Below are 25,857 nucleotides of genomic sequence, written 5' to 3' on the forward strand. Positions count from 1 at the left end.
AGTTTAACATCTTTCATTGCTGCTTATTTGTAACTTTATATAATTGATGGAATTTTCCATTTCACACACTGCATACATGTGACTCAATCCTTAGCTTTAACTAAGGGAAAATATGTCCTGTGTTCAGTCAATTGTACAACACTAGTTAAACACACCTTGAACAACAACAACAACAACAACAACAACAACAACAACAACAACAACAACAACAACAACAACAACAGTTTCATTTGAATTGAATCGTTGCTGTTTGCTGTTAAACTAAACTAAAAACTAAAAGGTGTCTATCAGATTGTTTCCCAAAAACTAGTAAAAAGAATTAATCAGTTTTTCCAATTCGCCAGTGGCCTTAACAAACCCAGAACTCCTTACTCGAAATAGAATTCAAAGTACAGCATTGATGGAGTTAATGTTTAACCAGTAGGGGGAGCTTCCGACAATCACTCTTGAAGAATAAAAGAGAAACGGTTGTTTTCAAAAAGTTATATTAGTGGTAAGTTTATTTACATTTATTGGTGTGCTTTGTAACCGCCTGTATATTATCTTTGTAAAACAAACCTAGCGACCTCGATATATAAACAACTTTGTATTTCTTTCCACAATAACTGTTATAACGAAATACAATTTATTTATATACATATTCTAATAAATAAAAACGACGTCGCACAAAACTGCATGTAACTGGAAACTAGTTCTGTTCTGTAGTAAACGTCCATAACGTTTGTTTAGCAAACGTTATATAATACGAAATCACTATCCATGAGGAAACAGCTCGAAGAATAATAATAATAATAATAATAATAATAATAATAATAATAATAATAATAATAATCTAACATAGTACTACGGGTTATAGTTTTGTTTGTTGAACTCACAATTATTCGCTAGTTCACACACTGCATTAAATGTGCTGAGTCATGATAAAGGCTTAAAGCGAGTTCTCCGTTCACTCTCTGCGCCTTCCTGAGTAAGGAAGTGCAGCACGTTTCAAAGCCCTCTGACGACTATTTTGTGCGACTTCAAAAGCTCACTTTTGTTTTCACGTGTTCGTGTTGACTGTTTGCAGACGTCTTTGCTGTTTGGACAGATAATTTTGTACGGTGCAGTACGAGGACCTTTCACGCTGATTCAGCAATCAAAGCATCAAGGTGACGCATTGGACAAGGAAGCGTAAAGAGGAAAGACGCAAACGGGTGCTTGAGGAGTGTCTGAATCATGGTGTAAATCCAGAATTAGAATTTGTTAAGTGACGAGTTCAGAGTTTTGTTCCAGTATAATGAATGTGTTCCTTTGTGTGTTTTTAGTAATCCCTTATGCGGCTACGTAAAGTTTTAGTGTAAAATACAGTCAAATGTAAGACTGCAGAATAGGAAATACATGTGAATTCTCTAGTATACTGTATATGCACCCTTACCTGAAAGGTGCTATCTTATTCTCATTGATATATACAGTATATATGTTTATGCTTTTTTCTTAGCAGCTGCTACAAGAATGAATAGTGAAAACTTTAGCATCAGTGAAAAGATCGTATCCTCCTCTTACATACGCCAGGGTGCGCAGGCGCGACGTGGCCACGAGCAGCTGATACGACTGCTACTCGAACAGGTAATGCCGTATTATGAATTTTATATGATGTTTATTGTGTCCTTATTAAGCTTTTCTTAAAATCCGTCCTTCTTCCAGCTTTTTAGAAAAATCAAATGCCGTAGAGTAGCATTTCTGCAGACGCATATCTAATACAATATAACAAATGATCACCTTTTTAGCCTTTTTGTACAGAGTAGAACTCTTATTTCAAATAATCAACCACTGTCTATCGGGAGATGTTTTTCTTGGTGGACCTGTGAATTGAATGTTTTTTTTTTTCTTTTCAATGCCACATACACTCTCAGGGTTGAAAAGAAAGAAAAAAATTAGGCAATTTGAGGAATGTTATTGGATATTGCCAAATACTACTGTGTTCTTATTTTAATTTAGTTTCTCTGAACGGCTTCATTTCCTCTAAAATATCATATTTTGGGAAAACTGGCCCTAAACAAGGCACTAAAAGCTTGTGTGAACCACAGTGCAAATACTGTTAAATGGGCTTTCCAAATAAATAACTTCACAAAAGAATAAAAGAATAAGAAATGTTTTATTAACTTACTTTTTTGCCATAAATATTTTGAAATAGACATTTGAAATGCTTTCCCTTTTGTCCAATTAAGGGAAAGTGTCCTGAAGATGGATGGAGTGAAAGCACTATTGAGCTCTTTCTCAATGAGCTTGCGGTTATGGACAGTAACAACTTTCTTGGAAACTGTGGGGTTGGAGAAAGAGAAGGAAGAGTTGCATCCGGTCTGGTGGCCCGAAGACATTACAGGTAAGCTCTGGGCATGTCTTGACTCTGAAAGCTCACACCTGAGCAGGTAATATTGCACTTCACGCTAAAAAAGCATGAGTCTTGGTTATCAAGCGGTTAGGATTCCTGGTTTTCACCCAGGCGGCCCGGGTTCGACTCCCGGTATGGGAACGTGTCAGTTTTGGGTGGAGCGGTGGCTCTGTGGCTAAGAATCTGTGACTGGAAGGTTCAAATCCCGCAGCCGGCAGAGGAATCCTACTCCGTTGGGACCCTGAGCAAGACCCTTAACCCCAACTGCTCCAGGGGCACTGTACAATGGCTGACCCTGCGCTCTGACCCCAAGCTTCTCTCCCTGTCTGTGTGTCTGTGTCTCATGGAGAGCAAGCTGGGGTATGCGAAAACACGAATTCCTAATGCAAGAAATTGTATAGGGTTAATAAAGCAACATTATCATTACATTATTATTATTATCATTATTATCAATATTATTAAGCAATACAGAATAGAAAGACAATAAGGTGGTAAACGTGCAGACATCACTTTCAGTGAATAATATATAACAAAGCAGGCAACCAGTACATACTGTATGACATAATCCAATGAAAACTATATACAGAGTATTGCATTAAAAATTTATATACTCTTATATTAACAGTGTAGCTCAGTGCTTGATGCATGTGATAGATCTTTTTTTTTTATTGTTGTTCAAGAGGTGATTGCAGTTCTGGCAGCAAAATTAATGCCTTTCCCTTGGAGTGAAAATGGACTTTGGAATTCACAATCAAATAAACTTCCCAGAGCAGTGCTCTGTTCAGACCTGGTTTTGCAGTGGAGTATGAGTTGTTTAGCAGAATCTTTTATTGCAAAAGACCTACAGAGAGTGTGGTGTGAGTTGTCACGGGCCTACTGTTGCTGTCACAGAGTCAACAACAATATGGTGGATCTGTGTTTTGAGTTACAACCCAATTCTTTCTTCACTTGACATTTGGGTCTGTGGACAAACATTGGAACATTTATGCCTTTAGCCTGTTGCTTCTTACTCTAAAGGGCAGATTTCTTTTTTTGTAGCAAAATTGTTTAATTCTGTGTCTAGTAAAACTGTGCTAAAGTACCCAAAGCTTGTCCTTGGGTCTGTACTCCATTAGTTGGAAATCCTGTAGATAATGGTAACTGGCTAGAAACTAAGGTAATTGTTGTAGAGTAAGATGCTGACATGTTTCCGTAAATAAAAAAACTACAGTAGGTGGTTGAATTTTATATTACACTCCCCTCTCCCCAATATCTGCTTCCATAATTTTTTAGAACTGGAGTTGGCTGCTAATTTAGACACACACCCAAATTGTCCAGATCCCTCTGGATTCACATGCTTGTCCACATTAATTTTAGTGAGACAAATATTCCAAGCAGGATGTTGGAACCTGAACCAAAAATTGGAAACAGTGAAAAGGTAGTCTTAATTCTGTAAGAAAAATATTTTTGCAGTTTTCTAGGGAGCAAACACATGTGACTTTGTTTTTGATAACTAGATACATTTTTGAAGATACCTTTTCAATCTGTAATTCAAAATAAATTCTAAATACTTCTTTGGAACAGGTGGAAGCACTATTTGTGTCAGGCTTATTTTTGCAAAACAAACATGTCACTGCCAGACAGTGATATGAAGAGACTGAGACGTTAGCTTGAGAGAGCACAGCTTTAATGCACTCATGACTGTTTTTAAAACTGATGCAAACAGAAAATTCCATTCACCCTCTATTTGTTTGTGACTGTGGAAGACACAACAAGCCTTAACTGGCAGTGAGTTCATAGTTTTAAATCACATGATTGAGATTCCTAGGCCTGTCTGATGCCATATCCTCTTGGATTCTCGAGTCAGGTTTTAAATGGACCATATTAAATACCACGGGGTCTGGCACTCCCCTTTACAGCAGTACAGTAGGTCTGCTGTTTAAAATGTAGTTATAAAAATTATATTTATTACAGATATAGAAAATAACATTTAAACATTGACTTTCATATTTATTCTGCTAAATGCTGTCTTGATTAACAACTTTTGTGGTAATTCAATCTGTATATAAAACAATATGAGCATAAAAGCAATAATTTCCACATAAACATGATTCAAGCTTTTTGCCTGTAATTATTTTTAAACACATCAGCACTTGTTTAGCTCAACACGGATGTTGTTGTTCAGGTTGATCCATGGAATTGGCCGATCGGGGGATATTGCTGCCATCCAGCCAAAAGCTGCTGGATCTAGCCTCCTCAACAAGTTGACAAATTCAGTAGTGTTGGACATTTTAAAGGTAGCAGGTACGTTCAGTTTTCTTACTTTTGTATTTAGGAGTGAGTAAAATCTGCGCGTAAGAAGAAAGTAAGAAATGCATCTGAATGCAATTAGAACATTTTTGGTGATTAAAAGGCTACTTTTTGTTATCTCCTTCACCTTAAGCCTCAGAATAACATTTTGTGCTGAATGTGTTTGAAAATTGTGATTGTGAATGTGTAATACTGTTTTCATTCAGTTTTCACTCAGCATTGCTATAATTAAGAGGGTCAAAATAATAAAAAAACTAACTTATGGACAGCATGGGCATCTACTTCCCATAATCTCTGTAAAGAGATCTCAGTTATTTCTAAAGCAGTCATCTAAAGATATAATCTTCAGGAGAACATCAAAGATTAGAGCTTTTATGCATTTAATGCAGTTAATGTTTTTCTTTCTGAAACCAAGCTTTATGAATGGTCAGTGTGTGAATAATTTACCAATATGTTTGTTGTTCAATTCCAGGAGTACGAACTGTCTCTAGTTGCTTTGTGGTTCCTATGGCTACTGGAATGAGCTTAACCCTTTGCTTCCTGACACTGAGGCATAAAAGACCAAAAGCAAAGTACATAATCTGGCCACGGATTGACCAGAAGTCCTGTTTCAAATCAATGATAACTGCAGGTGAAGTACTGCTAAATCCTTATGGAATTTTTGGTTTCAGGTCTTGTCCTTTATTTTTAATAAGAAGCTGAATACAGAGGCCACAGAAATTGAGAAAGTGAAGGAAAAGGCTATTAACTGGCTCTCTCAGTAATGGGTGCAGTATTGAAGGTAACAAAGAGACCTATGACACTTATACTTAACATATTTTAGGTTGTGAATTTTTTTGTAACGTGAATCATGCGTTTTTGTCAAATCTGTAGACTGGTTACATTTTGTGAATTTTCCGATGTGTTCCAGGATTTGAACCTGTTGTCGTTGAGAACTTGCTGGAAGGAGATGAACTGCGCACTGATTTGCAGACTATAGAGAGTAAGATACAGGAGCTTGGAGCTGAAAATATTCTCTGCATTCACTCCACAACCTCCTGTTTTGCACCTCGTGTTCCTGACAGGTACTTTGTCCCATTTTTCTGCTCTTTAATACAAGACAAATTAAAAGTAGATAAAGGGTTGTAGAAACATACCAGATAGTTCTGCTGGCCTTGGAAATACCTGCATATTTAAATAATAGTCCCCTAGTCCATTAGCAGGTTAGCACAGCAACAGCACTACGAGGGAACACAAAGTTTTGGTTGTTGGGCCTTCTTCAGGTGTGTGAGAGAAGTAGGAGAAACGTAGGGATATAATGAAGGACATGCAGGACTGAGCACAGCAGGCGAGAGAGTGTACAGATTAATATAAATGTGAGAGAGCAGTGTGAAATTCTGACATTTTTTATTAAATTGAATTATTTAAAAATGAATTGCTCTTTCATTGCGAGTTGATGGAAAGTGTGAAAGATAATCAGAAATTATCATCTTTGGCTTCTGAGATCTTCCAGGAATAGGAGTCCAAGATTCTACAGAGACGGGCCTTTTCACATTTCTCCACTGCAGCCCCAATTGTTTGGTCTTTTTGCATTTTTACAAAGATGTTGTTTGACCACACTGGATGGTGAAATGACATATATGTTTTGGGATGACAGAGAGCGTAGTTGGAAAAATAATTTCCTTGAGAAGATGTGTGAATCTGTAAGTGCCTTAGTGCTACCATAATTGCTCTATTATCTATTGCAAAGTGTGCTGTGCTCTTAATTTTGCAGACTGGAAGAGCTAGCTGTGATGTGTGCAAAGTACAATATACCACACATAGTCAACAATGCTTATGGAGTGCAGTCTTCAAAATGCATGCATCTTATTCAGCAGGTAAGGTCAGGTGTGTGTATTTCAAAATCTAAAATGACTTATATTTTATAATGTGGCATTCTAACCAGATGGTGTACACCACTGACCTCCTCAATATATCAGTGTGGAAATAAACTCATTTCACACCATGCATCTCTCAGAATCTTAAACATTAAAGCAGATGTAAACATGTCACTGGACTGAAGATTACCCGTCATAGTTTAATGAATCATATGTGAAATATCAAATAGTATGTTTCTCATTGTTTTTTACAAATGCAAATTGCTATTTAAGTTTTTCTCTATTCCTTCTAATGAAGATGGGGTCCTGCAGATATTGGATACAAATTGAAAGTATCAATGGAAAGTCACTTAACAATGCATTTGGCCACCACGTTGCCAGTACGGAGTGGTCTATAGCTGTCACGCCCAGGCTGATGGTGCTTGCAGCCCGTTGTTGCCCTGGGATACCACAACATTCCCACCAGTGAACACATCCGAATACATTTAGGCTGTTTGTCAGTTTTCCCCTCACTTTATCAATCTTCTATTCAATCTTTCTATTATCCATCCAGGTTTTTCTATATAATCCCCATAATGCCACTGGAACAGTGCTCTGACATTTGAGCTTTTCTTGGCAGGGGTACATTCAGCCCTGTGCCAAGAGATGCTTCAGTTCAAAAACCAGAAAAGCCTTAGGATTCCAAGATCTGGAAACCTGAGACTTGAGATCTGCATCTGTCTGAAGCCGTGTCCGACCAGCACTGTTCCGGTGGCGTCTTCCCGCTACCGCCTGCCAGTCTGCCAATTCCACATTCTTTCCCTCTGTCCATCATAACTCTGCTTCTTCCCCGTTCATCCTTGGCTATCTCCGGCAAGTCCCGAATGCCTACAACCTCAGCTTCCTCCGCCAGGTCCCGAAAGCCACCGAATCCCTTCAGTTGGATTCCTGCCTGTCAGCTTCAACTAGCTGCAGTACAACAATAGCTGCTGGAATTCTGCAGGATGGCGTCAGGACCGTTCTTGCATGAGAAAGTCATTTAATGGTCGAAGAGGTGGAAAACGCTGTCACAGGCATCATTCCACAGTATCCCATAAATACTCCATTGGGTTCAGTTTCTCTAAGTGAGAAGGCTGTGACATATGAACATTAGTGTCGTGATCATCAAACTACTGAGTGACCACACATGCTCTATAAGGGACTTTGTCATCCTGGAAGACACCTCTTCTGGCAGTAAAGGAATGCTGCAACACTGAGGTGGGGGTCTTACTAAGCAGTGATTAGCACTGCCCTTACCTTGTAAGGCAATGGGTGCACCCAGTCTAAGGAAATGTGCCCCATAGCATTGGTGAACCACCAGAAGCCTTCATTGTTGGAGCCAAGCAATAAGGGTGTTGTAGAGTTCTTTAGGCTGGTGCCATGTGTTCACTAATCTTACGGTGTTCACTAAGACTGACTCATATTACATTTCATCACTGCTTAGTAATCCATTACCTGTTGTCTTTGCACTACTGGACTTGCAAATGTGCATTGTTAGGTGTGATGAATAGCTGGTGCACGCAACCCAAAACTGTCTGATGAAACCGTTTGCTCCTGCCCTAAGTTGAAATTTGTAGTCTCTTGATCTGCTTTTGCTCGCCTGTTTTGGCTTGCACTTCCAATTAATGTACAGATGTCACAGCCCAAGAGGATGCACTTCCACCCACTGTTGCCCATTGCTTCTGATGCCAAAATGGAACTCTTGAGGGAGAGACATCACCTTAAACACCACTACCATGAGACATCAGCCAGTTGATTTTTTTTGTTCATTGGAGCTTCTGCGAAATATCCTCCAACAATCACCTCTCTTTCAAAGTCACCGAAGCGTCCTCTTCAAGCTACGCTTCCCATAATTATACAGTACATGACCCTGGGCATGCTGGGATGTTATTAATTTAATTAATGCATGAACCACACCTGTGTTAAAGCCCTTGATTTCTATGCACTCTGGGTCTCTTTTACCCAGGTGTTTCCATTTTTTGTCCACTATCTATACCTCTAAGAGGGAAATTAAAGTGTAATGCTTTAACAATGTTATGAATAGTTCCATGAATATACAGTAATAGATCTGCATAGGAACAAGTAAAGATTTATTCTGTGCTGAAGGGAGAAGAAAAGAAACACAACGTTTTGGCGGTGGAGCCTTCTTTCGGTGTGACGAACCTGAAATAGGCTCCACAGCCGAAACATTGTGTTTCTTTTCTTCTCTCTTCAGCATGGAATAAATCTTTACTTGTTCCTTTGTAGCCTACGCATGCTGACGCAGCTGCCTACTTGAAATAGATCTGCAAATCTGTGTTTGACTAGATGACTCAGTTGGTAAAGTACTGTGCTGTGCTCATATGACAAAAGCTTTCACTTTCACCTTTTTGGAGGCATTCCTCGCAGTGCAATTGCACGCTTTTTATATAGAAGAGCAAATGGCAAGAAACACTTTTGTTTGAAGCTGAACATTCATTTGTCATGGTAATTTGTCTATCTTTGCATTCAGGGTGCACGTGTTGGAAGAATAGATGCATTTGTCCAGAGTCTGGACAAGAACTTCATGGTCCCTGTTGGTGGAGCAATCATTGCTGGCTTTGATGACTCTTTTATCCAGGACATCAGTCGCATGTATCCTGGTATGCATATGGATTATCAGTCAGACAAATATCAGGACATTCAAAATTAGGATTTCAGTGTCAGCACTGTCTTATTTGAAAGGCAGTGAAATTTTGAACAGGTTTGCGTTAAGATGTAAGCATCCTTCCGAAGAGAAAATATTGATGAAATCTGAAGTCCTGGCAAACATTAAAATTATTTCTGTCAATATGTTTTTTATTGAGCAATGTACTTCTTTAAAGCCATACTGTATATGACTTAAGATTTTGATTCATAATTAATTCAACAATCCTACTTTCATTTTTTTATTTTGTCCTCCCTGTGTATTTGCCGTCTATAGTATATTCTTGCGGTAAGAAACTTCCAAACAAAATTACTACATATGTTACAGCAACAAATGACTTCATTTTAAACTTCAGCTTATGTAAAACATATAGACTCCCTCTCAATATCTGTGTTTGTTCACCCCTGCAGAGCACATTGGGTGCACACTTAGGTAAAAATTGTAACTAATAATATTTCCAGCTATGATGAGTCACAGTGCAAGCCAGTGAAAGTCTGAGACGAGTTTAATGAAAATAACCACTTGCAGAGAACACTGAAGGAGACACACCGAAGGTGCGTTTTCTACAGTGCTAACAGTGTTACAAAGGGTTTTATAGTCCAGATTCAGACATGTTTTAGCCATGATTGGGGGTTAAAGAGTCTGAATTCTACTTATCACCAGCAGACATATCACCCTGCAGCTCACAACTGGCAGCCCACTGAAGCTAAGCAGGTGTGAGCCTGGTCAGTACATGGATGAGAACTAAGGTTCTACTGTAAGCGGTGTTAGTGGGGCCAGTAGGGGGCGCTCACCCTGCAGTCTATGTGGGTCCTAATGCCCCAGTATAGCGACGGGGACACTATTCTGTAAACACACGCCGTCCTTCGGATGAGACGTAAAACCGAGGTCCTGACTCTCTGTGGTCATTAAAAATCCCAGGGCGTTTCTCGAAAAGAGTAGGGGTGTAACCCCGGTGTCCTGGCCAAATTTCCCATTGGCCCTTGCCAATCATGGCCTCCTAATAATCCCCATCTAGAATTGGCTTCATTACTCTGCTCTCCTCCCCACTGATAGCTGATGTGTGGTGAGTGTTCTGGCGCACTATGGCTACTGTCACATCATCCAGGTGGATGCTGCACATTGGTGGTAGTGGTGGGGAGTCCCCATTACCTGTAAATCGCTTTGAGTGGAGTGTCCAGAAAAGCGCTATATACGTGTAAGCAATTATTAATTATTATTATTATTATTATTATTATTATTATTATTATTATTATTATTATTATTATTATTATTATTATTATTATTATGGTCCAGTGGCTGTTCTTGATGTTATCCCTTTCAGCTATTCCTGTAGTGTTACGCAAAACAGCAGGTGTCTGTTGAAAATCCCCTCAAACCAGATCAGGTGCAATGACCCCAGGCCAGAGTCAGATATCTGCAATAAAATGCTTGAAGTTTAGTAATATTGATCTAATCTTGTTTTAGTCTGTCCTGTTATGTCAAGACTATATGCTGTCTGGAAATATTGTAGTTAAGATGTAATAAAGGTGTAGTTGGCTTATTCCTTTACTACCATATACAGTATATGATCTGGTTCTTCAATAAAAACAGACAAGAAAAGTAATAGGTTTTTGTAAGGGTTTTTCACATGAGAGAAATGTAGGTGAAGTGGATTGTTAGAAAGCACAGTTTTGGTTTCCAAAAGTTGTCAATAATTGGTGCATTCTCTGGTATAAGATACCCCCTTTGCGCTTTACTCTATAGTAAAAAATATCCACTAAGCCATGTAGCTTTACTGTCAGCAGTGCGAATATCACATGTCTGAGATTAAATTGATTTTCTTTGTACTCAGGCAGAGCATCAGCCTCTCCCTCTCTGGATGTCCTAATCACTTTGCTCACACTGGGAGCTAATGGCTACAGGAAGCTACTTAAGCAAAGGAAGGTAAGACCTAATAATGGTCAGGAAAAACTTTCACTCTCGTTAGACACTTGATCAATTCAAGTCTTAAAATGTTCTGTTTTTCATATGGACATTTTAACATGAAGGCTTTGTGAAAGCCACTCATTGCACAGTGCTAGCCACTGAAATGTCCTAATTGGTTTATGCTTATGGGTGCAATTTAATGAGCGCTCAAGAGCTTAAGCGTGTCAAAATAAGGAAGAAAGTATACTTGAGAAAGATTGAAAACAGCTGCCTCACATTAACTCTTCCATTCACTAAGCAATATCATAAGACAGGGCTCAAACCATTTCCTTCATTTGAGAGTAACTGACTTTTATAATAAATAAGGTTAGGCTCCAGAGTGGCTCTGCCAGTAAGGCACTAATGTCAAAACAGATTGATACCTTTGCTCCAGGTATCCAGGTTTGAGCCAGAGACCATGCCTTTACTCTGCTGTGAACATGATTCTCTTTGTTGTGGGAGACAATAACTGATGTCGCTTGGGTTGGGTGATCGGTACTTGACCAGGGGTTATCGTAGCATTTGGTGCAACCACTGGTCCTCCAGTGGGCAGAGATTCTGCTGTGTGGAGCTGTGGAACCTGCAGTATGTCAAAAAACTAAATGCTTTTCATGCAGGCAAGAATGAAAATGAGAAACACTGAACTGGAAGAAGCTAGAAAATTAAATGCACTACATTTCTATCTTCTCGACAATGTAAGGACGACTAGAAACGTTTTTTGCTTTATAGTTACATTTGTAGAATTTAAATCAAAGCATGTTATGTTAAAAGTGTACAATGCACTACTAAGGCCTCATTAGAATGTTGTAGTGCAGTTTTAGTTACCATGTTAGGAAAAGATATTGCCGCCTTAGGATAAGTTTGGAGAGCAGTGTCCGGATGCAAACAGTGGAATCTCCTGTATTGATGGGCAGAAGGAACTGAATCTTTTTAGTCTTTGACACGGGCAATAACGAGAGGATCTGATTCATGTCCTCTGAATCTTCAAAGGTTGTTCTAATGGACTGTTTCAGAATCAATAGAAAACCACAGGGCACAAGTGGAAACTGTTGAAGTGCATTTAAAAGTAAGAAAGGAGGCACTTTTTACACAAAGGGTTGTGTGAGACTGGAACATGCTACCCAGCTGTGTTGTTGAAGTTGATACGCTGGCTTCGTCTGATAAAACAGTGTAAGACGAGAACTTACAATAAATGCGATGAAATGCTCCCTTTCATTTGTATCCTTTATTATGTAGCTACTTGTCTGAGGATCTTGTCTGTGGGTCTTTATGCTCCTCAACAATAAAAGAACTGCTGTTGCAACACCAAATTATGGACTTACAGTACATCCAGTTTGGGTTGTGTGAGTGTAATAATGTCTGTATGCTGCAGTGTCATGGCAAGGTGATGTGGCAGCTAGCATCACTGCTCTGGATCCTGTATTTGATTCTGGGGTGTCTGCTGTGTGTAGTTTGCATGTTCTCCCCATGTCCAGGTGTCCATGTTTTTTTGGTGCTCCCCTTTCCTCCCACCTTCCAAAGCCAGGCTGGCTAGGTTAGTGTGTCTAAAACCCCAGCATCCTGGCCAAATTTTCCAATCATGGCCTCCTAATAATCCCTATCTATGAATTGGCTACATTACTCTCTGGTCTCCTCCCCACTGATAGCTGATGCGTGGTGAGCATTTTGGCGCACTATGGCTGCCGTCGCATGATCCAGGTGGATGCTGCACATTGGTGGTGGTGGAGGGGAGTCCCCATTACCTGTAAAGTGCTTTGAGTGGAGTGTCCAGAAAAGTGCTATATAACTGTAAGCAATTATTATTATTATTATTATTATTATTAAATTTCCCAGTGTGTGTGTATAAGCATCTCCTGCAATTGGCGCCCTCTTCTGGGTGATGTCCTGCCTTGCGCCCTGTACTTCAGTGATATGCTCTGGGTTGCTGCAGCCTTTAATAAGAGATGATGATGGATTGTACACAAAATTGAGAGACCATGGCTGTTCCAAATTCAAAGAAAAGATACTTTTGCTATTCAAGTTTATTAAAGTGAAAAATATATTTAGATTCACTGCAGCATACAGACATTATTACACTCACACAACCCAAACTAGATGTACTGTAAGTTCATAATTTGGTGTTGCAACAGCAGTTCTTTTATTGTTGAGGAGCATAAAGACCCACCGACAAGATCCTCAGACAAGTAGCTACATAATAAAGGATACAAATGAAAGGAAGCATTTCATCTTATTTATTGTAAGTTCTCGTCTTACACTGTTTTATCACCACAGCAGTAGACTATTTAGAACATAAAACCCATTCTGCAGTCAACCTTATCAAAGATTGTACTTGTAATAGGATTTTTGTGAATTTTCTTCTGGGGTGAGATTGAATGTTTTTATTTAATGTTTTTGAACCAAATTGTGCATAGACTTGACTTAAACAGGCCCATATTAGCAGGACATAATCTTGAGGCTTGTGGGATTCATAGACCCTTGTAAAGGAAATCCCACTCCATTGCATAATCCCAGATGATTGAGGCAGATTGATTTCTGTGTGGCAAAACGTTAATATTTTATTTAGTAACAATGGAAAGGATAGATTAAACAATTGCTTTTGAAGACTAGAGTGGTGTTCTATAACATTTCAAAATATTCACTTAGTCTATTTACATAGTAAAATGTTCCTGCTTTTCTGGTGAGTAATGGTTGGTGGCCTTGTTTTACCACAGAAAACTTAAATGTGGTTATTAATTTGAAGCCTGTAGCCGTGACATTCTTACTTTGGTAAAAATACAAAATGTGTTTTGTGTAAAGGATGAAAAAGGAAATGAAAGTTGTTACTCATATACTGTACTGTAGTGAAGTAGTGATATTTTTGGTACCGTTAGCTCCATGGAATTTACCTGGGTGCAATGCAGTGTGACAGTTGAAAGGAAAAGGAAAACTATGCATGTGTATCATTGAATAAAACACAGAAAATATAAATTCTGAACAGCAACAGTGTTTTGTTTTTCAAATAAAATCTCCTGTTTCAGTTTCAAAGGTGCTTAAATGTTAACTGCTTGTAATATTTAATAATGAAGCTGAATCCCTTGGTTTTGCAGTTTTGATTCCTTCATGCTCCAGCCATTTCAGTTCTAGCATTTTTCAACTGAGCAGCATTGTGCCTCCTGTTCTGGAGACGTGCCAGCGAACTGGAACTTTAACCATTTCCAGGCAAGAAGCGCAGGCCACATTTCATGCATTTATGAAATTCGGAGCTACAGTATATTTTGGCTGGTCCTGTACCTTTTAACTGCTAAGCATTGAAAAGATCCTAAGTATTGACTATCTTACCTTGTGTATATTCTGACATTTACCTTTTTTCTTTTGATTTTGTTTTGTTGCACATAATGTTGAGACCTGTTTATTGAACATGACTGGCTCTATTTATTCAGACACCCACAACTCTTTGTGTTAAGGTGAACCTCCTATTTTCTGTCCTCAGTTCACTCCTTGTTAACTTTCTCTTATATATTCAATGCAGGTATTTAATTGTTGGGCATTAAGTAGTTAATCGGGTTGACTTTGCCAATTGGTAAGCTCTTGGTTTGGATTCCAGAATTTCAATTGTCAGTTCCTTCTCTCTGAGTATTATAATTTAAACATTAGAAAATTAGCCCTTATTGAACAGGGTAAGGACAGTGTTGTTAAATGTAGGGTGATGCAAATGAAAGAAAGTAGTTTATGAGTGAACAGTACAGTGGTGGTAAACACTGCTACCTCACATCTCCAGTGTTCTGGGTTCAATTCTGGTCTCAAGTGTATGTGTGGTTGTTGCTTGTTCTCCTTTTGTTCACACAGGTCTTTTCCACATGCTCCACAACCTTTCAGAGATTTGCTGTTCAGGTTTGTTAGGCTAATCTGCATTTTTTAGTTGTCCCTTTTTTTGTCACCCAGCTGTGAACTGGCCTGCTGTCCAGGGGTAGAGCAGTCAGCTGTGAGTGCTTTCAGTGAGTGGAAGGCTTATGAAGGATTGCCCAAAAGTCATGTAAAAAATGTTAATCTGGACCAGATTTATTATTTATTTGCTTTGCAGACTCCCTAATCCAGGCCACTTTGTACCTGCAAGGATACATTTAAAACAAATTATAGGAAAGTGTAAAATATAATTATGCGTCTATTTTTTCAAAACACTGGAAGCTTAATGTTAACCCCCTCTTTTGCTGAGAACATACTGTTCCCAGGAAGGAAGCAAGGTTAAGAAGCAGTTATATAGGCTGCTAGCTAACATTGAAAGCTCAACAAATTAATAAAAATGAAAAATGTTACCTCATTTTCTGTAGTGCTCTGCTTATTGAACATGGCCAATTTCCAGTTTCAGGGATACTTCTGTACCCTCCAGGCTGTGGCTGATAAACCCCTTGCTCAGGATTTTTTTGTTATTTATTGTGATTTATTTTGATAACCCAAGTTGGTACTGTTATTATATTTTGTTTCTGTGATGTGTTTTGATTTTGGGTGTCTGAAAGGCTTTAATCTTTGATATTTAAAAAGAAGGAGTTGCATCCATTTAAAGTCTTTAATCCCGATTTTTTTTTTACAGTTTGTCTTAAATTGATCAGATCGAGTGAAGAGTTAACACAGTTTATTTTTTTCCATTTTTGTATTCAGCAAGTTATCTGGAAAGGAAAATAACATGACTTCCTGGAGGGATGGAATTGCTAAATTGGCAATAAACTGCCAGTACTGCAGGGGAAGGGAAAAAAACGGCTGTTGTAGTGCTATTTTTAGAAATTCAATTTCATTGCTTCTAGGAAATGTACACCAATCTGGCTGAGGAGTTGAAAAAACTTGCAGAGACACATGGAGAAAGGCTGCTGGAAACATCTCACAACCCCATTTCTTTGGGTATGTCTTTCCTGGTAAACTAATGAACCAAATTAAATATTTAAATAATATTCTCAAACAGTGTCATGTACCATTTTCTGTCCAGTTTATTTCTATATAAATGAAAATTTTACCATTTTATTTCTTTAGTGTTTTTGACTTTATTATGCTCATTTCTTGAGCTTCTAAGAAGCTTGAAGATTTTACATTGAAGCACAGACATATGGTTGTTTATTTTACATAATGAGCAATCGTTAAATATTAGGTTATAATAATTAAGACAATATTTGTATCACCACTTGTGATTGTGTCGTTTAAACCTAATTGTACATGCATTAAACATACTACTCCAACAGTTGTTTACTTACAGTGGTTAGCCCACCTAATATTTAACTTATACTGTTTGCTAACAAATGTGTTATTACAAATGTTAGTAAACTGCTATAATTTCTAATAAAATCCTCACATTTCTTGCTGTAATACATTTTCTTTAACATAGATCATAAGACAGTTGCAAACTTTCCAAATTCAGAGATTTGTCCAAATATCTAAGGTACAAATTATTGATCTCAGCAAATTTTAGTAATGATTATAAAAAATCGGTAGCACACCTCATTTTTTATGTGTTGTCCATCATCTAGAAGGTAAAAGGTGTGGTTGTTGACTCACATCCAAGAGGAAAATTTGAAAGCCCCTCAAAAACTTCCAGTCTTCAAGACTTCTGTTTGTGGATGATCTCACAGATCTGATGTCTAGGACAGATATCTGTGACAACAACAAAAAAACAACAAAAACAAATGGGAAATAATTCACTCCCAAATCAAATGTGACCATACAACTTAATTTGGATTAAGTACGAATTTGAGTTCCTGGATAGTTGCACTTCTGTAATGATTAGCACAAAATGATGAAACTCGTATGGATAAAGAATTAAAAATGAATTAAGAATGTTATTTTAATTTCTTGTCATGAAGGTTTGGGATATTGTAAATGGGCATTCAGTCTTGGCCTGTTAAAACCCGTGCATTCTTCCTTTTAATTCCTTTAGCCATGTCACTCTGCAGCCTAGAGAAGCAGAATGACAGAGCTGTAACCCAGCTGGGGTCAATGCTGTTCACTAGACAAGTGTCCGGAGCCAGGTAAGCCCTCAGAATCCAGACTGCCTGTCGTAAGCACTGGAAAGGAAAATAATTGACTTCTTGCAATCAGCAGTTCTGTAATTGGAGTCTAATATCCGGCAAATCAATGCTGGCTCTTGGTCACAGCATTTGTATTTTGTTGGTGAATTGTACTGTACTGCAAGCTCTATTAACTCTCATGGTAAGGGGGACTCTGAACTGTTTAAAAACAAAATGTCCCTTCACAAACACCAGGAATGAAATCCACAAGCACAAGGCTTAGATAATAGAGGTCTGTTTTTGTCACAATTCCCTTTTTTCTACTTTTACTTTCACCATTATAAATCACTCTTTGGTCTTTTTTTCCACAAAAACATTACTCTTAATGATGAAATCCTGATCTGATGCTAAAGTATGGTGTTTTAGTTCTTAAGAGTCACAGTTCCACAAATTTGCTTCTTTAAATCATTATTTAGTCAAAGTCTGTGTATCGTGCAAAAATATCTCACATACAAGTTCTCTAATTAAAGTTGAAGTTGAATGAAAATTAGAAGACACTGCAGTTCTCAAAGGCTAGCCTAAGGCCTTTTACACTCACTTTAAATTTAACATTTATAAACCTGTTTTCGTGCCTTCTCAGTTTATAATGCTACTTGATATCTGTCTCTACTTTAATGACTCCATTGCTATAGTACTCTAATCAGATTTTTAAGAGAAGAGTTAGAGATCTGCTAACAGAACAAGAGGATAGTGACCATTAGCATAGCAATGAAGTCATTCTTTAAAATGCACATCAATTTACAAATTAACTTAGGCATTTGCAATCGATTTTCTTTATTTTATTTTGTAACTGTTATTACAGTCAAAATGGTTTTATCTGCTCTTCTTATTTCAGGAAAGAGAATCCACACTTGGAATGTGTTCAGGGTTTTTGACTAGGCCCTTTTCTAGATGTCTTGTGATGTTTCAGGATGATAAATAAACCAGAAGAACACAAAACAAACTGTACAGGTTGACTCATTTGATGTAGTTTAAGAGAGGTAAAATAAAATCACATTGGGAAATAGATTGCACATGTAATTGGAACCTAATTCAAAATCAGCCACAACATTACAAAAAACTGCCACATACAGTACTGTAGTGCTCCGGGGTTCACGTGGGTATGCGCCCTGGCTGCTGCCACCTCAGGTCGGCCCCCCACCGTCGGGGACTCGAACCCGGGCCTCCGGCATCACTCAACAGGGACCCAGCCAGTTGAGCTAAAGGGAAATCTCCCGTCACAGGGAAGGGCGGTGACGTCACCGCCCTGGTAAGCCGGGTCGCACAACCAATGATGGCCGTATGCGTTACAGTACACATACTGACACTTGCACTACCACGCTTACACTGTTGACCAAAATTCTTTATTATTTGGTAAAGGAATGCTTTCCATGACACAGAAGCCATTGGGCATTAACAGAGGAGGCAGTGTGTGAAATCTTTCAGATTTGAATTTTTATTTGTGGTTAGCAAAATAACACATGGTTTGGATTTTGTAGTATGTTCGCCTTTGTCTTACTGTAAGTCTTATTATCGGTATGTGAAGATTTTTGTAGTGGTTTAGAGTAGTTATGTAATATAATTGCGTGGATAATAGTGAAGAGTAGAGTATCTTTTTTCACACTTTTCAACAGAAATTGCATACAGTATATATAAATTATTTCCTTTGAATATGACTGTCTCACATTTGTCTTGTAGAGTATTCATGGTAAATTATCATGTATAAAATTTCAGACTTCAAGACGATTAAGGTGCACTAATACCATATTGCATCAAATCCTGCTTTATTTGGGTAGTCAACCTTTATTTTATGCGTCTCTCTGCATATCTGATCATCTCGATTGTTTTTCTTTTTTGTTTGTGATGAAAACTCCCCCGCCTCAACGTTGTCTCTGTGTTTCAGGGTCGTTCCACGCGGGACTGAACAAACAGTGAGCGGGTATACTTTCAAGGGATTCATGTCTCATGCCAACGACTACCCATGCCCTTACCTCAATGCTGCTTCTGCCATTGGAATCACCAAAGAAGATGTGACCCTGTGTATTAAGAGACTAGACAAGTGCTTGAAGACTTTCAAAAAAGAGAAATGTGACCAGTCAAGCACACTTGAGACTAGTCTGACAGGGAATGAGGGAGATCCCTGTGAGTGAGTCGAGAGTCTGTATGAAGACTTTTAGTGCTTTGGAAAGCATATGACTGTTAAAGTCATTTAAATTAAAAGACGGAACAATGAACAAGAGTCACAATAACTTTTTTTGTAGCAATACAAATGAACTGCTTGATCAAAATATTAATGTCCCCTGAAATGTGTATTATTTCTAGTGAACATTCTAATATTTTAGATCATTACTGGAATCCAAGGGCACTGTGACAGTGCATGACCAACAATATAATTATACAACAAGTCCCTTTGATGCAATGAGATGATGGTATTGTATCACTGACACCTGCAATATTTCAGTAGTTTTGGTGGGTTTTAAGACGTCAATCCCACAGTAGGCATTCAAAGGTCTTGATCTTAGAAGCTCTGCCAAGTCCTACTGTGTAGAAATCAGACCTTTAGCAACTCCTAATGAGTTTCTGCTTCAAAGTAAACTAGCTTGTCTACTATACTGCTTCATACTAAACAGATAATATATCATTCAATCACATTTCAAGAATTGTTAAATTAATATGGTCCGTCTTCTCGATGGATTGACTGTCTTCTGACTCCATTTCCTGTGACACACATTAGGACCTGTTTAAAAGACTGTTACATTAATCTGAGCACAGTTAGTCATCTACAGGTAATACAATAACTATTGTTTAGACAGAATTAAAAAGGCACTAGGGTTTCTATAACCAATTTGAGAAATTTCTTGTACTCTTTGGTTTTCTGTAGCACGGACCTAAAATAAGTTAAAAAATGTTTCTTAATTATTACTTAAAAGTTAGTAGGTCTTGGTTGAAACATTTCAGGTAAATGCAGGTTTACTTCATCTATATATTATTTTAAGTTTCTTTTTTGTCCAATGGAAGAATACAGGTTTCTGAAAAGGACCTACAGTATTAGTCTTGATCATTGAATTTAGTAATAACCTGGTGCATATCTTACATCATAACACAATAAAAAAATAACATTCAGTGCTAGCTTAAGATAGTTTCTGTCACGCCCTTTGTAGCCAGAGGGCGCTCCTTTTCTGTCCTGTCTCTCATTTCCGGTTCTTTGCTGTCCTTCCGGTGTCTCTCTCTCTGGGGCTATATATTTCCGGGTCTTTCATTCTGCCTTTGCTCAGCATTGACGTTCGGATGTCCTGAAACCCGCCTAGCACCAGGTCGCCCCACGTCCACTACCTGAGGGCATAGGTTTCTGTACGGCATCCCGTGAACAGCTGAGCCCGGGCTAACCCCCGTCTCACCGCTACGCATAGGGTCTTTTCGCTCTCCTGCCATTCTACGGTTCATCCCTTCCAACATCCGTGACAATTTCTATCAACTAAAGCATACATTTTAAACAAATTATTGGAAAAGTAGCTGTAAATTACTGTAGTATCCAGAAGTACTGTATGTCTTTCTGTCAATAATGTCCAATTACCTATTAATGTCTTCCCACCAGAAGTGTCCAATATACTGTACGTATGTACCGTAAATACAAATACAATCCATTAATGGAGGTAAAACCTTTTTCAAAATTAAGAATCTTAAAAATTTTCAAGGTACCTTTTCAGCTACAGATTTTAAAAAAGTGATCCTTTGGATTCCCAGTAAATGACAAGATCTGGTAGCAGTTGGAAATACAGCCAGTGAATAGAACTGAATGCATAGTGGCCTCAAGCCAAAGGATATGCAGGTTGTTCAACATTTGTGTCACAGATGGATGGAAGGGATAAGAGGTTCATTGATCCCAGTTCTTGATCCAATTAAACTCTGTTAATCGTCGCTTTCACAACCTTTTCTCTATGACAAGCTATTTGTACAGTCAAAAGGTAGTATCAAATAATGGCTTTTTAATGCTGGGAAACTGTTTTAAACAGTTCACGCTTAACCTCTTCAAGGAGTGAACCTTGTTCTTTACAGAGGAATCTACAAATTAATAACCAAGTTGGAGAAACAAATGTGCTCTCCGATAATGATCATCGCCAGTTATTATGCCGATTCTTTTATGTGTGGGAGTTTTATTAAGTTTTGATATTTGTGCATTTAAATGTGTTGACGTGCCTTGAATTCAATAAAAATGATTTCTTTAAAGGAAGTATTATAATTGTATTTCAGTAGACTTATGTTTAGAAATGTTCCCCTTAAAGCCTTTGTTTATCATCTGTCAGCACTATATCTGATTACAAAAAAACAGTGTTTGCCAAGTATACTAATCTTTTTTGCCCAGCACAAGACAGCCGTATGATCCCCATTGGGTTTTTCAGATCAGGCTGATGTTCAGTTGTCCAACAATGCCAATAAGCCAGCTAAGCACTTTGGTCAGTAGTTTGAAATATTGCTTTGAGTGGAAAAGATAATTACTTTTTTTATAAATGTTTTATTAAGGCTTCTCAAGGATGCCAAGTTTTTTTTGTCCATGTACCAACGGTTGTAGCATTTCCTTTGGTTCAAGAATAGATATTTAGTCACCAAGGATTTGTGACTGTACTGCCATAGTGAATTGATATCTGTGGTGACGTGGTAAGGACTACTTGGAAAGACTGAAATATAATTCTACCTCATATTGAGAAAGTGCAGGCCATGAATGCCATAAATGTATTTTACTGTAGAAAGAGTAACAACGTTAACCTGGAGAACTGGCTTTCCGTGACAACTGATCTACAGCCCTAATTCAAAATCATGGCAGTCAGTCTCAACATATTTCATCTTTCCTCACTAATTTCAGACATGGGGAAAAAACTTGGTACAGTATATTCTGAAAGCTGTGAGAAGAAACACAGTTATGTGGCATTATGTGCTTTAACAGTGCATAGTAATGACAATACTGTATGTCTTTATAGTAAAATAATATGAAATCTTGCTTACAGGTAGGTGAGGAATTTTACATATACTGCCGGTGTTAATTCAACCCCAAAATAATTAACTGATCAATTCTGACTGTTTGGTCTGACAATAATATCCTATATATTCTTGTGTCATGTTTTATTACTTTAAAAAATCAAAATAACAAGTTTCAAAAGGAAACGATTTTCAATCTTCTGTCCCGCAGCACTATAACAGTGATATATACAACTTGAAACTGTAGCTTGTGTACTTTGGAGATATTTATTGCTATTTCAAAGTAATGATGGTGCAAACCTTAAGGCAAATAAATGTGAAAACTTGCAAGAGTCTGAATACTTTTACAAGAAATGTTTGCACTGTAAAATAGGAAGATCTGGGTATTGCTAGTAAAGAATCTGTGACATGTAATGTATATTCTTGTCAACTTATAGGTTTATGAGAATTTCACTTGTCTTTTCCCTCTGTGTAGGATTAGTTAAGTTTCATAGAATAAGAAAGGATGAAAAACTTGCATTTGTATGTGGTTTTATTATCTGATATTTTGGTACCATTTTTTTCATGCTTTACTGTTTATTTAATGTTTGGTCATGTGAACCTGAATCTTATTAAATGCTGTACATGATTCTTTCAGATCACCATATTTTTGATTGGTGATTTATTTTGAAACCATTCCATTTTAAAGCCATGTGTTATTTTTGACTTATGACTCAAAACACTCTTAGACTGGAAAGGAAGGAATTAGTGTTTAATTACAAAATAAAGTTTAGGTTCCATGTCCCACAGTGCCTACTCAAGAGCTTGTATCAATTCTGGGACACATGTGTCTCTTCCTAACCTGTAAGCTCACAGATGCCAGCCAAATGCAGGATACCCTGGTGGACACAAGCTCACCCTCCCTTACAGTACTTAAGCAGCACACAAGTGTCCATCGGGGAATTCTGGACTCAGCTGCTTAGCTGAACTTCAGGTTTAGTTAAGCCAGACTTGATCTGATGATGTACAGTACTGTATATGACTAGCATTGTATTAGTCCTTATGTATAAATAAAAATCAATTCTGATAATATGTACATAATGTACATATATGTAATTATCTAAAAAAAAACAGTTTTAAAGCATGGAGCAACTCCTCCAATATAATCTGTTAACAGGCTTCTGCACATTTAAAATAAAGACCTTTGTTAAAATCAAAACGTGATGAAAATTGAATTGCCAGTGAGGTTGTAGCTTCACCTTTAATATCTACTGTACATACTCCTGACATATGGTTTGTTCACAGCAATGCATAATATCATTGCAAACCATACTAGCATATGATTAATGAAAGAGGTAGGTACTGTAGTTTTAATGCAGTGTCTTTGTCTCCACATAAGTTTTACGTTTCGAGCTGCTTCATAAATCATGTACCATTTTATTTTCCTTTTGCAACCTGCTGATAAGACATAATTCTCCTTTTGTGTTTCATTTTTGCTGTCTGCTGCTGACTTTGCATAGACACCATCTCAGTGGTTGAGTAAATTCCTTAAGCTATACTTTCTTTGGATAATACTTTGAAAAGACTGTATTGAGTATGGTCTATTCTGAAGAGAATACATTTGAAATTGTATGCTATACTTTTGAAGTCTACATTAAGTTATTGTTCATTACTTACAGGACTTAGATGAGAGAGAGAAACAGCTATATTGTACATGTAAAAGAGAATATATATACTGTACATAGCAGTGTGAAGTTTTTAAGATCAACTTAAAAAAATAAAATTAGAAAGTAAGGTCCTGACACCATTTGTCCTTGCAAGCTGTTTATCAATGTTAATCATATACCCCTTCAATCAAAGAAACCAAGTGGTAACACTTTTTCTTTGTTCTCTTGCACAGTGAGGTAACAAATGAATAAACCAGGCATGAAGCTTGAAAAGATACATTTTTTAAAAAACAACCATATATTGGTACAAATAGGTAGTTCAAGTAGGTACTGTACCTGTGTAGGCTGCAAAGGAACATGTAATGTTTTACTCCATGCTGAAAAGAGAAGAAAAGAAACACACTGTTTCGGCTGTGAAGCCTTCTTCGGGTGTGTGTTAGTACAAATATTTACAAAATTTTCAGGGTCCCTCCTTCTACATATACAGGAAAATGGAATCTTATCCATAACTGTCAGTTATGAATTAAAAATCCTGCATATGACTAAATGTCTCTTAAGAAGAATAAATAAAGGGGATTTTTTTTTCCCTAATCCAAACAGTACATTTCAAAAGGCATGAGAAATTATTTTATGGACTGGTTCATATCATAAATAGAAAATAAGATTTTTTCGCTGTTACAGTGCAGTCTGTACGTATTTGGACAGTGACACAATTTTGTTGTTTTGTGTACTGACATGACATATACATTTTATTGTTCCACCTTGACATTCTGCAGAAAAGGTGACATGGCCAGGCCATAACATAAGGTATTCCTTGTCTCTGTTGCCTTTTCATGTCATGAATCATCTTCCCTGACATCCTCACACCTTTTTACTGCTTTAGAGTTGGTATTTGGGGATGTCGTAAAACAGCAGCTTTATTGCTCAATCACCAATAGTTTCCTGTATATAAAAACTATTTGTGATTATGTCAAGGAAATTGGCGACTTTGCAAAAAAGGAATGAATGGGGTTGATGGTCATTTTAATGTTCTAAAATTGTGTAATCTAATTGTCTTTAAAAAATGACCCAGGTACTGTGAAATTAAACACTTTTTACAATAAAGAGTAAAAGAAGTTTAGTTTGTTCCGTAATGTATTCCGTTTTGTGGAAACACAAAATAATTTACTGCAGAAATGCATTTAAATCTTATTTTGAAATGTTCAACTTCTGGCCAATCAGCTTCCTCACTGATGGACCAGCACGATAGTCAACAGTACCTTGGGATACAGGATCCATGGTTCCATCTCATGTTGTATCACCAAACCTGTGAAAATTATGAGCATTTTAACCTCCATAGTTGCGTTCCTTTCCCCACGCTCTTTCAAACTACATTTGTTTGTGATACAAATAGACAGTCTACGGTATAAAACAATGATGAGACGATGTTTGTTGCAGAAGAGGGGACATTCTAATGCAATCACCCCACACTGTACAATGACGGTTTAATGTTAAATGTTTCATTTCATTAGGAAGCTTGCCAATGAAGATACGCATTGTACATAGTAATTTACAGTTTAGGGAAACAGATAAAGCACATACAGCCAAAGTAATATACTGTACGAATTAAGTCTATCCCTTCTAATAAACTGGGATTTTGCAAGGACATCATTCGCTGTCCGAGGTGCTGATTCCAAGTTAGTCGAGAAACGCCACTGTCCTTGAAACTACTTTCCTTCAGTTAGGTAACCGCGTTGCAGAGGCGTGTTTTTCAGTAAACCACTGAAAGTCAGTGAAATCAACGTTTTAAAGATATTTGAAAGTAATTTTACAAACCAATGGAAGTGCATATAATAGCCAATACCCGTTCACATAATTATATAATATTACAATGAAATAAATACAAAGAAATCATTTAAACGTATACTGATTCGGTGAAGAGTCTTTTAAATTCAGATTCTGATTATTTGGGAGTTCGGTGTTTACTGATACGTTTTAAAACAGTTCCATACGCTAGCAAATACTATATACAGTACATGGAAGGTCGCATTAAGCCTTTGTTTTTTCTTGCTAATGCCGGTACCGGTTTTGTAAGTAAAGGGAC

At 37.6% G+C, this 25,857-nt stretch overlaps 1 protein-coding gene across 11 annotated transcripts; it reads left to right on the plus strand.

Moving 5' to 3' along the window:
- The first annotated feature begins 416 nt into the window (after window positions 1-416).
- Window positions 417-22,911, plus strand: sepsecs (Sep (O-phosphoserine) tRNA:Sec (selenocysteine) tRNA synthase). Of its 11 annotated transcripts, XM_015345291.2 has the most exons (14): window positions 441-493; window positions 1,067-1,148; window positions 1,481-1,605; window positions 2,208-2,362; window positions 4,536-4,654; window positions 5,133-5,291; window positions 5,571-5,724; window positions 6,414-6,516; window positions 9,026-9,155; window positions 11,034-11,125; window positions 14,972-15,016; window positions 15,925-16,018; window positions 17,046-17,136; window positions 19,058-22,911. In XM_015345291.2, the coding sequence occupies exons 3-14, from the start codon at window positions 1,492-1,494 to the stop codon at window positions 19,302-19,304; spliced, it is 1,503 nt and encodes a 500-aa protein (XP_015200777.2). In that variant the 5' UTR covers window positions 441-493; window positions 1,067-1,148; window positions 1,481-1,491; the 3' UTR covers window positions 19,305-22,911. The 11 variants fall into 11 exon arrangements, with proteins under 11 accessions (XP_015200780.2, XP_015200785.2, XP_015200777.2 ...); XM_015345294.2 differs by lacking the exon at window positions 1,067-1,148 and having other exon boundaries at window positions 417-493; window positions 1,478-1,605; XM_015345299.2 differs by lacking the exon at window positions 1,067-1,148 and having other exon boundaries at window positions 435-493.
- The last annotated feature ends 2,946 nt before the right edge of the window (window positions 22,912-25,857 follow it).

This window comes from Lepisosteus oculatus, chromosome 1 (assembly GCF_040954835.1).
Source record: "Lepisosteus oculatus isolate fLepOcu1 chromosome 1, fLepOcu1.hap2, whole genome shotgun sequence".
Lineage (NCBI taxonomy): Eukaryota > Metazoa > Chordata > Actinopteri > Semionotiformes > Lepisosteidae > Lepisosteus > Lepisosteus oculatus.